Raw genomic sequence first — 14,970 nt, 5'->3', positions numbered from 1 at the left:
CTGACAGCAGCATTCTGAGCCCATTGGGGCTCTCCCCCTCTTTTTAGAAGCCATTCCCTGCAGCTGCTGTGTGGCTGCAGGAAACACGAGTTGGTTCCGGGGAACCTGGACTCAGCTTGCTAAAAACAAGAAAGTGTGGTTTGGTCTTTTATCCACTCAAAACTGACCTTCCCAGGTTGCTTTGCTCTCACTGGGGGGGGGGGGGTGTCATGTAATTTTTAGACTTGAGCAGAACGGTCCAGTGAGTGTTAGGCTGAATAGGGTTTGAACCCAGTTCTTCCTACTCTGAATCCAAGATCACTCAGTGAGCTTCATGACTATGTGAAGAACTGAGCCCCGGAGCCCGTATCCTAGTCAGGCAATCTAGCTACTACACCACATTTGGTCCTCTTAGCAATTTAAACAGTTGAATCTCACGGTGCCCCCTATCCAGGCATTCATTTGCATAGGATTTAAAAATAGCTAAGAGGGCCGTTTCCTCATTTTGTTAATGATCTCCGGAAACTCAATCACTTAATACAGGAAAAAATCTCCTGCTGATTTATAGCTGAATTCTAAAAGGGTTTTTCCCCCCTTTTCTGCATAAATTTCACTACACCCATCAGTTTGAACAGAACCTGGATAAAAAAATGATGTACAGCTAAAAAATTCTGACAAGGTTTTCAGGCTTACTTTCAAGAAATGGGTTTTAATCTTCCCGCAGTGTTTGCCTCTCTGCTCGTTCACGGGGGAATAGAGCACATCCTTGGCAGGGATTCTCGCATACGCGACTCTTTTGTTGTTGCTGAGCATCCAGACGAACACATCAGGCACAGTATGCTGAGGCTTGAGAAAGAAAGACATGTGCTTTGAGCATGACAGGCGGCTTTTCTTAGCAACAAGCAATTGCTTCTGTGTGTGTGTGAATCCTGAATGAAGATGAGCTCAGTGGTTTTGCTGGAAAGGCACAAGAGAGAAAAGCCAGGCGTAGGAAGTAGCAGAAATTATGCACTCCTCATTTAGATCATCCATGGATAGGGCTCAAATGCATGTAGATCGGGGAGAATTAGATGTGATGAAGAACGCAAGGTTGCCATTGAAAATGACAGCCCTGCATTACTCAAATTCCTCTCCATGTTGTACAGTCATGGAAATATATGACATGTATTGTCCTATCCCGCGGCCGATATTGTTTGCCTAGGGGGGCTGCACACATCCTGATGCCATTTTTTTGTGTTTCTATTAGCTGCACAAAAGGAGAAGAATTTGATATGGGGCTGCCATTGTTAGTGGCATTCTTGTGTTCGTCACATCTACTTCCACTCTTAGCGTTAGCAATCACTGCAAGTCATGAAGCACGACTCCAACACAGTTTACATGGAATCCCTGGGCAGCTACATGGCATTGTCGGGTATGAACACTTATATACAGGCTTTTCTCTCATAAGCTACTGAAAACAAAACAAAAACATAGGAACAGTCTTGGCTTTGGGACAGTTTTTGCCAAACTGGCTCTAATGGTTTCAGAAATGGAGCTGAAGTTTCTAACCTACCCAACCCTACAGTTATCTTCCAAGATGCTGCTTTGGGTACCTCCACCTTCTGAGATTAGGCAGATTGCAATTCTGGAGAGTGCCTTCTTGGTTGTGGCACCCAAACTTTGGAACTGTTTCCCCCAGAGAGACTCACCTATCCCCTTCTGTTGCCGTCTTTCACCATTGGGTGAAGACTTTTTGTTTCCTTTGGCATTCCCTCTGTCATCCCTTCTTCCTGCTGTATGTTTTTTTAAGCTTGGTTCTAATTGTTTTAATGATGTGGTTTTGTTTGGTTTTAATGGTTTTTAAGATGTGTTTTTATTATGTAGTTTTTAATCTGTTAACCCTCTTGATGTCAAAAAGGCAGAGAAATTTTTTGTAAATAAATAATAAATAAATAAATACGTTACCTCGTCAACTAAAAAGCGAATTTTTTCAATAAAATTCTCTGTCTCGCGCATCATTTCATCAAGCAGAATTTTCTTCTTTTGCTGTTGAATGATCCCTTTGGCATCCTTGGCCATAGCTTCCTGCAATGAACAAGAAGCAATAACTAAAACTTCTTCACCATGCATTGCATGTCAGACGCATTTCATGCTATCTAGTGAGACATACAAGGAAAATCAGCCAGAAGAATGTAGGTGTTGTGTGAGCAGCATCCCTCCAGAAATGTTTCTTCTATTGTCACAATGGGATGGATTAACTCATCAGAAGGGGATCTTTGCAAAAGATACATGTTGTTTCTTGCATATTACCAGCAGTTAAAAATCCGAGCAGTCAAATCAATTTTTTAAAAATTATTATTACGGTCATAGACGAGCAAGCAAGATACAATACATAGTAGAACTTATGGGTAAGTAAAACAGCAGGATATTAAAACAGTATAATAAAATGACACATCAAAATTATTTTATAACCCAATACCACGTAACACCTAATCCAGCATAAATACAAAATTAGGAGAACTCCCTTTAGTTAGTAATATAATGTCTCCTGCTCTTCATTGCCAACCATCCTAATTTAGCAACCTTGTATGTTACCTCCGATTTTTAATCCGACAGCATTTTTGAGAGAAGAAGAGCTCTTTGTCTTCCTGGGTACAGTACAAGTAAAGGCATTATATAGACTTTTCTGGTCTGATTGTACATTTTACACTAAAAAATAACATGTTCTAAGGATTCTATTTTCCCATCAGCACAAGGGCACAGGCGTTTTTCTATCGGAATTCTTTTGTATCTGCCTTCAATTACAGCATCCCATCGCATTAATGTGAAGGCTCTCCTGAGTTCCTGATTGGCCAAGTTGTAAAGATAAGGCATAGGTGTTAATCTGTTAATGGTATCTGAATCAAAATGAAACTTTGATTCTGTTTATGTCATGTTGCCTCTCAACCTCGAGTATTCGCTGCTTAATGAGTCTTTTTGCATGATCGTAGCCCATACTAATATCCGAGTAGTCAATATTCCATAACTTGCAAGCAGCCCCAGTTCTTTCATTTGATCGTCACTCCCTATCACAACTTCAGTTCTGCACCAACTTGCAGAATTCATGGACCAGATCACGCAATCTTATGGAACTCTGTACTCTTTCAGTAAGCATCGAACCTTTCTGCCCCATTTTTAATATGTAGTAATATTATATTTTCAGGTGGGTAGCCATGTTAATCTGTAGGAGTACAACAAAATTTAAGTCCAATAGCATCTTACAGACCAACAGAAATCTCGAGGGATGAAGCTTTCATGAGTCATGAACATTTAGATTTTGCGAGTCACAAAAGCTTATACCCTGGAAAATGTTAATAGTTTTTAAGGTGCTACTGGACTCAAATTTTTTTAGTATTATAAACTCCTGCTTGCTTTGCTTATGCTTAGATTTACTTAATTGATGTTTGTGTAGTCTTTTGACAGTTAAGATTGAAAGTTTTACAATATGTTTTTAATGAACTGTTACACTGTGGGTTGTTATTGTAAGCCACCTAGGGAACAGTTTGAGTTGGGAAGCGGGTGGGATTTTTTTGAAAACAAACAAATGATGCATGCGCACCATTTGATTGGTCATTGATCAATTAGTCAACACTTGAGGAGTCACATCTGAATGCTCAAGTGTCTGTACGGAAAAATATTCTAAACCAGCTGCAAGTTCTTTTGCCAATTTGGGGAGCCATTAACAGTTTATTTAGGAAGCCAGCCGGGCTGGAAGAATTAACAAAATCTGAAATGCCATCATTTTGCTCTGTGAGACAACAGTTCAATTGTGCCATCCTGGGCCAGTCTGAATGTAGCATTGAGCCAGTTCTAGAGATGTGATTTCTGATCTGTGATGGCTCTTTCACACATGCAGATAATTATGTGAAGTTTCAAGGTACAGCGCACACCCATCTCTTCACAGGGGAGGTATGCAAGACTACACTACAAACATTAACATATGAAATGGTTTTCAAGCTTTCAGTTTTCAGCCTTTCCGCATCATCTTGTATGCCCTTTGTATCTGCTCTGAACCTAATGCATTGCAGAGGATTCTGCAGCACGTTCAGAGGATGAACAAGCAGGCCATTCAAGGAGTTAACCAAGTCTGCTGGACCTCCCTGTTAAACTTCTTGAATTTAGACAATGGCCTAAAAGAAATCGAAACCTTTCCCTGCAGCTGAGGGCATAACTGCATGGGTTTACAGGCTCACTCCGTGTCTTGCCCCAGTTCCTGTTGACCAGATATGTCCTCCTGATAGTTCCACGTTGAAGCTTAATTCCCATGTGTCCAGGGACTTGATTCATATTAGGATAGCAGATATGAGCAGCAGGGGCTTAAGCCTTCTCTCCTGCTTAAGTCTTTCCAACCTCAAACATCACCAAAGAGCTGCAATTTGCACTACTGGGAAAACATAGTTGCCCACTAGTATTTGTAAGTTTTCCCAAAGGGGCAAATTTGGGACTCTTTGGGGATGTTTCAGGTTGGGAAAATGGTGCCAGAGAAAGCTCCCTCTCCCCATATTCCATGGTCCAGATTTGGGCCCGCACAAACCTCGGCATTCAGTTTCAACATGACATTCCCAGCACACATCTAGTCGACAGGACATAGAGGGTTGGCACAAGGTGGATCCATAAACCCTGCGTTGTACAGCTAGGCCTTGAGTACTGCAGAGGAAGATGAGCAAAGATGTCTTTCAAGGAAGTGGTCTGCCATTACTGGTTTTCTCATTAACCCCTAAGAAACTTATAAGGACTTTCAGAAAGTCTCATATCACAACTGGACAATTACTGCTATGGAACAGAACCGAGGGTTGTTGTGGGTTTTCCGGGCTGTATTGCCGTGGTCTTGGCATTGTAGTTCCTGACGTTTCGCCAGCAGCTGTGGCTGGCATCTTCAGAGGTGTAGCACCAAAAGCTACAATACATCGAACAGTTCGACAATACATCGAACAGAACCGATTTACACATTTCTGAAAGTAACCCCCATAGTTTTATAGTTCCAATATGCTCCTGATATTTAAAATCTTGGACAAGAGTCAACATTGCTTATGAATAGAGATGGGCACGAACTGAAATACGAACCAAAATTAAGCACGAACCAGGCTGGTTCGTGGTTTGCAAACCGCAGCTCATCAGATCCCATTTCTGATGAACCACCATGAACGTTAGGCTGGTTCGTTTGGTTCATTTTTTGGTTCGTGACTGCAGACAGCCTGGTGCCAATCAATCAGTTTCCTAGGCAACAGGGGATGGACTTCCTGCAGACCTTCTGCTGGCCCGGAAGTGACCTTCTGCTGGCCCAGAAGTGATAGTTTTCTGACCCGGGTGTGACGTTTTCACGAACCAAACGAACCGGTTCATGAACCAGGGGCAGGTTCGTAAAAGTTCATGGTTTGTGGTTCATGAAATATGACGAACCACGAACCACATGGTTTGGTTTTTTTCCAGTTCATGCCCATCTCTACTTATGAATCATTATACTCGAGAAAGCTTGTGTAACCCCTATGACGTAATTGGTTGAGCCCAGTTGGGCGGAGTCAGTAGCTAGAGCCAGGCAGCTGTAGAAGAAGCGGTTGCTGGGGAGCTTGATAATAATTAATATATGCTCTTATCACCTTGAATAAAGTAATCAGAAATGTTGTATGTGGACAATATGACTAAAAGTGGTGTATGTGTATTGTGTTTGGTTGGTGCTATTACTGGGATTGTATTTTTCTTGCAGGGCTGTAATTCCCCAAGAAGAGGACAGAAGCCTGGGTTCCAAATGCTTCAAATTAGAAGGATTGTAAAAAAGGACTCCCTCACTTGGAATCAGACAAGTTGAACTGTTTACCCTTTTCAAAGACATTGTTGGTTTAAGTTTCTGTATGGTTGCACTAAGGAGTTTAGCTAAAGAAAAAAAATAGTTGTATTGTATTAATTGTTAAAAGGTTTTCTAAAAAATTTCTTCTTAACTTAAAATTTGTGTGAAATTTTGCTTTCTAAGCCCCGTAGAACCCATCCAAGGAGAAGTTACACTTGCAGGCAAGCTCACAATGGCAAACTTTGAAATGACTCACTTCAGAGGGCATTAGAACACCATACAATGTGTCTGCTATATTAAGTTTTGCAGACAGACTCTTCCTCTCTAATATGCCTGTATGTTATAAAGTCTCCAGCAGTTACAAGTCAGAGACAAAGTATATCTCACCCAAAAAACCTGCTGGATGAAGCATCTTCATTACATATCATGACAAGGCACAAAGAAATATCTTTCACGTACCAATTCTTGCTTACATAACGTAAGCCTCTTTTTGTCCAGAGCTGTCCGATTCATCAGTTTGGGCTTCTTTTCAGCATTAGCAATGAAGGCCCTGAGATGAAAATACAGAAGCAATTTTGGGAGTCAGGAAGAGATGATATCTTCATAACGGTGGATAATAATTTTTCTGCAATGAGTACATCTACACAGCGCAGTGAATAAGCCAAAAAATAATAATAACAAAGGGCACTGGATTCATAATATATAAAAATGGAGGTATCTTTGATAGCTGCAAAGAAATGCAATTTGTATGATGTTTTACTATAAAATTATTTTGTTGGAGAAAATACGTGGCTATTTTGCACTTTATCCTTGGTGCATGAGAGAGGTTTAAGTCACTGAAGGCCTCCACATACATGTTGACCACGTCAATTTGTCCACACTATATTTGCAAGTTATTTCCCCTATATTTTATGTTCTTCTGACAGTTTCATCTGCCTAGTTGGCAAGCTCCTAATAAATTGCTGCAGTACAAGTAAAGGAAATGGAACTGAAACAATTTCATTGCATAAAATCAGTGGAGCTCAAGACTGTGGAATCTTTTGCACTGCCAACAGAACACCAAGTTAAGCCATTTGCTGCCAGAGGATGTAAAGATGGCCACAGGCCTAGACAGCCTTTAAAGGGGATTAGACAGATTCATGGAGGATAGGTCTATCAATGGCTACTGGCTAGGGTGACTTAAGGGAACCTTCACATTTAGAGGCAGTAAAATTTCTCTGCTGCTTTCTGTAGCCCATGTATAAAATTCACCACCTAGTTGTCTAGTAGATGTCGTTCTTACCGGCTTTGGTTGACAAAATCATTTAGAGTGGACCTCATTTTTTCTTCTGATGCAAGCTCTGAAACCTTGATCAAATCTCTTACTTGTTCCAAACCTTCTTCCTAAGAAGAAAGATCAGTTACGCAAATGACATTAAATGCCACTAAATACAGAAGCGCCTCAAATTAGTGCAATTAATAGAGGGAAAAGGCTAATTAGTATAAGCAGTAAATGATAATTGGTACCAACGAATTGGCATGTATGACACATTTTTAACTGAGAAATGAACTTACGGGTTCCTCAGTTTATTGTAGATTCCAACAATTCATTTTAATTAACCGCAAGGATGCCAAAGAAAGTGCATTCGCTGCTAATTGCAAACAATCTATATCCCTTTCCCCCCCAATTTTTGACAGGGGCCATATTTTGCAGTTAATAAAGGCTGAGAAAGGTTGGCCACATTGGCGCTACCCACTGATTCACTCCCACGCGGGTTAAGAAAAAGTTCAGGGCTCTTTAATTTCCCCAATATGAACAGCAATGAAGACTTAGGCAGAATTTCCCCCTTACTGATACAATTCATGTATAAACCCTTAACTGAAGCCAGTGAAGCAGCATCCCAGAGTAAATGGTGCAGGCAACCAACTTCCATCAGGACAAATTCACTGATTTCTGTTTACCAGTAAAAAAAAGAAAGAAGGTACAGAAGCCAAGAGCTAGTGCAGTGTAGTGGTTAGTTGGACTAGGACCTGGGAGTCGCAGTTTCAGATTTTCTTTAAACATGAGAGTTCCTTGGGTAACCTTCATCCAGGCACTGTTTCTCTATCAACCTAACCTACCTTACAGGATTGTTGTGAGTGCAAAATGGGAGAATGAACCATGTACAGCCTCCTGAGCATCTTGGAGGAAGTGGGAGGGTAGAGATAAAAATGCAATAGACAGAGATAGGGAAGACTGGATGGTAGGCAGTAATCATTTGCAGAACCACAGGACATGTTAGGCCATTTCCACACATCCTTAAAGGGGCAGCCCACTCAATGAACGCTGGCGGCTTTCCTCCTTCACTCCACATGTCTGTGATTTCAAAACGGTAGCAGGCTGTTTGGCTTCCATTTTTTCAGTGCCTTTCTGAGAAAAACACTTTCTTGAATCCCCAAAAAGGCACCAAAAAAAATGGAAGCCAAACAGCCTGCTACCGTTTTGAAATCAGAGATGTATGGAGTGAAAGAGAAAAGCCGCCAGTGTTCCATGAGTGGGCCGTCCCTTTAAGCACATGTGGAAATGGCCTTATTCACATGTGAGGCTGTTGAGCTTCTGAAATATTTACATTATCCTCAGAGGAAGGCCCATAGCTCAGTAATAGAGCTCCTGCTCAGTGTGCAGAACATCCCAGGTTCAATCCTCCTCCTTGCCAACTACAGGATCTCATGCAAGAGCGCTGGGAAAGACCTATATATGAGGCCATGGAAAGCTGCCACCATTCAAAGCAGGCAACATTGAGCTAAATGGCCCAACAGCCCTACCCAAGCAACTTTGTTTGCTCAACCACTTAACAAGTTTCATAGTGAAGAGGGACTGTGGCTCAGCAGTAGAGCATCTGCTTTGCACGCAGAAGGTCCCAAATTCAATCTCCAGTATCTCCACTTAAAGAGAGATCTTACATAGGAGCTGTTGAGAAAGACTTCCCTCTGTGTGTGAATAGCTGCCTCCAGTCAGATCAGACGATATTGAGCTACAAGGGTCAGCTTCAATTATATGCTCAACAGAAAGTGAAAGACAGGGATGTACTACAAAACAGCATTTTGACCAATGTCAAGAGTACCATCGCATTACACATAGGACTACAGCAGGCACTGCTTTAAGACTCAGTGTACAAGTGCTCACCCAAAGCCTAGCAACTGGCTTTGCAAGGCTGGTGTTTTTTTCTCAGACTCTGATTTTCAGATAGACTTACCAGCAGATCTGCCATTTTGTCAAGTATATTAGAAAAATACAGCCTGAAGGTCTGGTCACCCCAAGAACTCTTGATATAGACACAGGGCTTCTTTTCCTCGTAGGGCAAGTAATTATAGTTTCTGTTGCGAAAGGAAAGATGCAGTCAGTATTATTTATTTATTTGTTTAACAAACTGTAATCTCATGCCTTTCTGCCTTACCAGCCACACAAACCTGGATTCTAAACCACAGTTTAATCTTATGTATGTATGTATGTATGTATGTATGTATGTATGTATGTATGTATGTATGTATGTATTTATTTATTTATTTATTGTCGAAGGCTTTCACGGCCGGAGAACGATGGTTGTTGTGGATTTTCCGGCTATACAGCCCGGAAAATCCACAACAACCATATTTGTTTGTTTGTTTGTTTTAGTTAGTTAGTTAGTTAGTTAGTTAGTCAGACCCTGCTTTTCTCCCCCGTGGGGACTCAAAGAGGCTTATAACGTGGTCTATAACGTGGCCCTGGGCCAGTCACCCATTCTCAGAAGTCCAGTAGCACCTATAAGACTAACAAAATTTGTGGTAGGGTATGAGCTTTCGTGAGTCACAGCTCACTTCTTCAGATACAGCTAGAAGAGTCCAGATGACTTACATTCTAGCTGTATCAGAAGAAGTGAGCTGTGACTCACGAAAACTCATACCCTACCACAAATTTTGTTAGTCTTATAGGTGCTACTGGACTCTTCTACTGCTACAGACAGAGTAACAGCGCTACTCGTCTTGATTTATCTCACAGGGGTGTTGTGGGAATAAAATGGAGAAGGGGAGAATTATGTAACATACCTTGGGTCAACATTGGGGAGAAAAGTGGGGTAAGAAAGAACAAACGAATGAAAGAATGAACAAAAGAATAAACGAAAGAAAGAAAAAGAAAGAAAGAAAAAGAAATCCTTCTTTCATCCATTTTTATCCTTACACCAACAACCCTGTGTGGTAGGTTACGCTTAGAGAAAATGTCTGGCCCAAGGCAACCAAGGGAGCTCCCATGTCAGACAGGGTCACATGAAGCTGCCTTATACAGATCATTAGTCTATTGAAGTTAGTATTGCCCACTCAGACTAGCTGTGGTACTCCAGGATCCTACTACTTGATCCATTTAATCAGAGATGCCAGAGATTGAATCTAGGACTGCCTGTATGCAAAGCAGATGATGAGTGTCATATATGCTTGCCTACATATCTGCCATGAGTATTTTCTGTATTCTGTGCTTTGTACTGATCCTCTGAGAGTACGTGAAGTTGCATATCAGTGGCCTGTTTGGCTGGGAGTTGCTTATCTTACAGGTGCCTACTGTGGTGTCTACTTTCATTTTCACAGCCACTCAAGAATGTGTCCTTGATTGCCAGCTTGAGCCTGGGAACTGAAAATGACTTCATTTTTTGCTTCTCTCCTCCAGTTCTTCTCTCCTCCTGTCTCAACCCATTCACCACCACCCCCCGGCTCTTTCACACCAGAAACCTAACCATCCATATCCTAAAGGCAGGAACTTTCCCTATAACTAACCCCTCCAAACTTATACACATCTGTGTATGCTGATACTGATGGATCTCTAATAAAGTTACTTTAACCCATACACTGGCGTGTGTGCAGTAGAATACTATGGGGATCTAACTGCCAGAGCCAATTTGATGTAGTGGTTAAGAGCAGCAGGACTCTAATCTGGAGAGCCAGGTTTGATTCCCCACTCCTCCGCTTGAAGCCAGCTGGGTGACCTTGGATCAGTCACAGGTCTCTCAGAACTCTCTCAGCCTCACCCACCTCACAGGGTGATTGTTGTGGGGATAATAATAACATACTTTGTAAACTGCTCTGAGTGGGCGTTAAGTTGTCCTGAAGGGCAGTATATAAATCAAAAGCTGTTGTTGTTGTTATCATCTATTACTGAGCCACAGCCCATCCCAGGAGAATGGGTATTTGAACCCGGGTCTCCCAGATCCTAGTCCAACACTCTAGTTAACTCAAATTTGTACTGATGCTTTCATTGGGATGTCACAGCTAACTGGAATTAAACTCAAGACTTTCTCAGTCAGGAAGGCTTCAGTCATGCTCCATCTATGAAGGGAGGAAAGAGGGAGCACATAAGCATGGGGAACGGTTTGTCATGATTGCAGCCCCTGAGCTATTACATGAATGTGTATTTAGAAGACTAGTTTACCAGCAGAACTTGCTAGCAAAGAGAGAAAGAAAGAATAAACTTTTAGACCATGCAAGTACACGGCCAATAGTTTCCCACTGGTTCATGAGGCCCTCTTCTTGAAAGAACATGCATCAGATTTGTACAAAAGAACGACTCTGAGAACTGAACAGCATCTGTTTGTTTTGTTAATTTGGCAAGTCCCGTTGGTTAAACTGTTTCAGGACTGCCTCAGTTATAAAACGGCAGATATTATTCTACCTCTGATCATTTCTTTCTCTCTTAATGAATGCAGAAATGCCTTGCTTTGCACTTTTTGTCCTGCTTGCAAAGTAAACTTCCCTACATGATGTAAAACACCAGCTTGGCTGGAGGCTCTATAAAATGCACTGCATGCCAGGTATACAGCCAGATGTTTTTATTCCAAGGCTTGTCAGCAAGAGGTTTCTGAAGGCTATTTTCCATCCTTACGGGCAGTCGGAATGTTAAATTGCTTCATGACTGTGCTACTAATTTCTTACCCTCTCCCTCGATTAATTAAACTGCTTTAGACACATCAGTGCACAGTTTTATGTGCTTTCCATAAAATAACTCGGAGGCAGTTCACAAGTGGAAGAAAGAGAGCTTGATTTTATTAGAAGAACATTGGGACTGACTGGTATCACTTGCTTCGAGATTGTGTTTTTCTTGCTATATCTACACCTTCTGCAATAGCAAACTGAAAAAGAAGCAGCGCAAGAGGTAGGAGTTTCATGCATAGGGTTGCCAGCTCCAAGTTGGGAAATTCCTGGAGATTTGGGGGGGTGAAACCTGGAGAAACCTGGAGAAAGTGAGGTTTGGGGAGGGAAAGGACCTTGGCACGGCATAATTCCATAGAGTCCACCCCCAAAAGTAGCCATTTTCTCCAGGTGAACTGATCTCTGTGGCCTGGAGACCAGCTGTAATTCCGGGAGATCTCCAGCCACTACCTGGAGGCTGGCAACCCTATTCATGCAGGATGGGAGTGGCCATTGAACCTACCAGAAAAATCTTTAGTGTGTCACAGCCTTGGTGGGATGCTCCTGGGCAGCAACAAGCAGAGCCATGCCCAGCACCTCTGTCAGCGCCACGGGGGTGTTTAGCTCAGATGGTACAACAGCAAGGACGAATGGTGCCAGTTCACCCCTTGCCTCCTCCTGCACCACTGTGCCAGTGGGTGGCAGTGAAGGAGGATGCACTGGTGTCCATTGTCAGACTACTGGCAGGGTCTGAGCCGAGTGGCCCCGGCAGTGCCTGGCTCACTGGGCCATGTGGCTTGCTCCTGGGCCATTTTAACTTCCTGGTCTGTATATGGAGCTCCCAGAACTTTGACAACACTAACTGGTATGCAGGAATAGAACCACAGCACAGGGACACTGTTTCCCAACCCAAAATGATCACACAGGGCTGCTGTTTGCTACTCTGGAGCAAGCATACAGACCCTGTATCAGTCCTGCGTTTGTCTAACAGAACAAATTGCAGCCCGTGAACTCATTTGGGGTTGGGAAAACAGCATTTGCTTTCACTGGGTGATCACAAGTTCTTGATCACCAAGTGATCCCTATGAAAAGGGATTCCTATGAAAAGGGATCAAAAAGAACCCCCTCTCTTCACATAATTTTGTAAATGTCTACCATGTTCCTAGTCACTTTTTATTCCTCTTTTAATTAAAAAAAACCCTTTCTGGTTCAACACCTGCCTGGCTTATTTCAAGAGTTCTCTTCAGAGAATAATCCCCATAAACATATGTTGAGAATCCCAGTTACCCCCTCTCATTTTTCTCCTTTAAGCTAATTACTCCAACTAAGTAGGAGACCGCCTATTTGGGTAACAGCAAAGGGGGGAATTGAGAAAGATAGGTGGGAGGGAAGGAAGGAAGCAGGGTAAAGGGAGAAACAGTGAGGACTGTGAAGGGAAGGGAAAGCAAAGGAGAAAGGGGGAGGGAAAGGAGGAGTACTAGCTGATGGGGGAATGCCCCATTTGTAAACTTTCTAAGTCAAAGTAAATAAAAACAAATGCATAGCATTAAAGTGTAGAATCTCTGCTCTACAACTTTTGAAAATAAACATCTTATCTTTTAAAGCGAAACTACAAGCTTCGGGTTTTTTTATCACACCTCAGTTAAAATATGCTTGGGCTACTGAAGACGGTTTAAAATTGATTTGGGGACCAAATCTGGCCTAAGGGGTGCCATTTGGCTACTTCTAGTACAGACCAGGATTCTACTACATTTCATACCAGTTTTAACAATTCAAGCCGCTAAAATGGCTACAAACATCATAAGAGAAAATGAAAAGTGCAGACAAGCTGTGCACCCACATCAAGCAAGTAAGGGTGATATCCGTTTTAAAATAGATGAAGGAACTTTAGAGTACCCAATTGCAGATTTGGAAACGATCTCAGTTCTTTTACCGAAACTCTTTAAACATGAATTTCTGCCTAGAGGAAAACATTAAAAATTACCAGCAGCCTCTTTGCATGATAATAGCAGCAGACTCTGCAGGATAATCCATATTCTCTAGCAATGCCATGAGGGGAAAGTAACTCCATTTTGGGCAGGCTGCTTTCCATCTCAGTTGTGAAGCTGTCCTAAATAGACATTTCCTTACCATTTTATTCTCATGAACAACTATTTGATCTGTGCTGTTTTCTAGAGAGTGAGGACAGCAACAACACTGTTGTGCTTTTCGAAATTTCACTTCTATCGATGAAAGGTCAGTGCAGATGCAACATTCTCCGTATGGCCACTAGTTGGGACTCGGGAGAATGGGAACATGCCATTGGCAACATGTCCGCACCCTCCCTTCACTTGTGTGAATTGTCCCCTCCTTTCCATGGTTTGCTTTAATTATGGGGTAAGGCTACATCTCCTCTAACCATGGTTAACAGTGACCACAATAACCCTCCTGGCTGCATTCAGACACCACTGAAATCTACACCCTACTTTGGACTGGGACCACAATGCAAGGATAGGGAAGTTTTAATCGCTTCCCTTTGTCATTTTTCCAAACTGGAAAAAACCCTGAGAGCAGCCGCTTAGAGATTCATGAACACATGAAGCTGCTTTCTCCTGAATCAGAGCATCGGTCTATCAAGGTCAAAATTGTCTACATTGATTATCAGTGGCTCTCTAAGGTACAAGGAAGAGATCTTTCACACCATCTACTTGGTCCTTTCAACTGGAGAAGCCAAGTATTGAACCTGGGACCTTCTGCATGCAAAGCAGGTATTCTACCACTGAGTCACGGCCCTTCCTTTATTGGGGCAAATATAGAGTCTTTCTATACAGGACATCTTATATGAGGAAGTTCAGGTGTAGGGAGATGCAATGTTAGCCAGGAAGCGTAGTTTAAAAAGACAGAACGGAAGGCTCTGTCAATTTCACCTCTCTACACAGAGCCAGCACAGATTGTTCCTCAGAGGGTTTGTTAATTTAATCTTCGCCTCTGGAAGGCTCTGTCAAATTCCCTTTGGGGAGGGGAAGATGAAATTAACAAACCTCTGAGGAGTTATCTCTGGCTTTGTGCAGAGAGGTGAAACTGACAGAGCCTTTGGCTCTGTCTTTTTAAACTATGCTTCCTGGCTAACATCGAGTCTCCCTACACTTGAGCGTCCTCGTTTAAGATGTCTCGTGTAGAGACACTCATATAGGTACACTTATCAGCACTTGCATGGTGGGGCAAACAGTGGCTCTCTGAGGCTGCTTCAGATTGGGAAACTGGCATGGGGGTAAGGCTTAAAACTCCCCTGCATTATGATTCTGATCAAAATCTAG

General features: G+C 42.3%; 1 protein-coding gene across 1 annotated transcript in view; it reads right to left on the bottom strand.

Annotated features, from left to right (window-relative positions):
- Positions 1 to 14,970, bottom strand: part of FER1L6 (fer-1 like family member 6) — a 133,948-nt gene that overhangs the window by 58,240 nt on the left and 60,738 nt on the right. The window contains exons 14-18 of the mRNA XM_054985903.1: positions 8,998 to 9,118; positions 7,065 to 7,165; positions 6,242 to 6,332; positions 1,924 to 2,043; positions 673 to 825 (exon numbers count right to left, since the gene is read on the bottom strand). Coding sequence (XP_054841878.1) covers positions 673 to 825; positions 1,924 to 2,043; positions 6,242 to 6,332; positions 7,065 to 7,165; positions 8,998 to 9,118 — 586 coding nt within the window. The remainder of the gene's footprint in view (positions 1 to 672; positions 826 to 1,923; positions 2,044 to 6,241; positions 6,333 to 7,064; positions 7,166 to 8,997; positions 9,119 to 14,970) is intronic.

This window comes from Eublepharis macularius, chromosome 7 (assembly GCF_028583425.1).
Source record: "Eublepharis macularius isolate TG4126 chromosome 7, MPM_Emac_v1.0, whole genome shotgun sequence".
NCBI lineage: Eukaryota > Metazoa > Chordata > Lepidosauria > Squamata > Eublepharidae > Eublepharis > Eublepharis macularius.
This window is presented reverse-complemented; position numbering and strand designations above follow the sequence as displayed.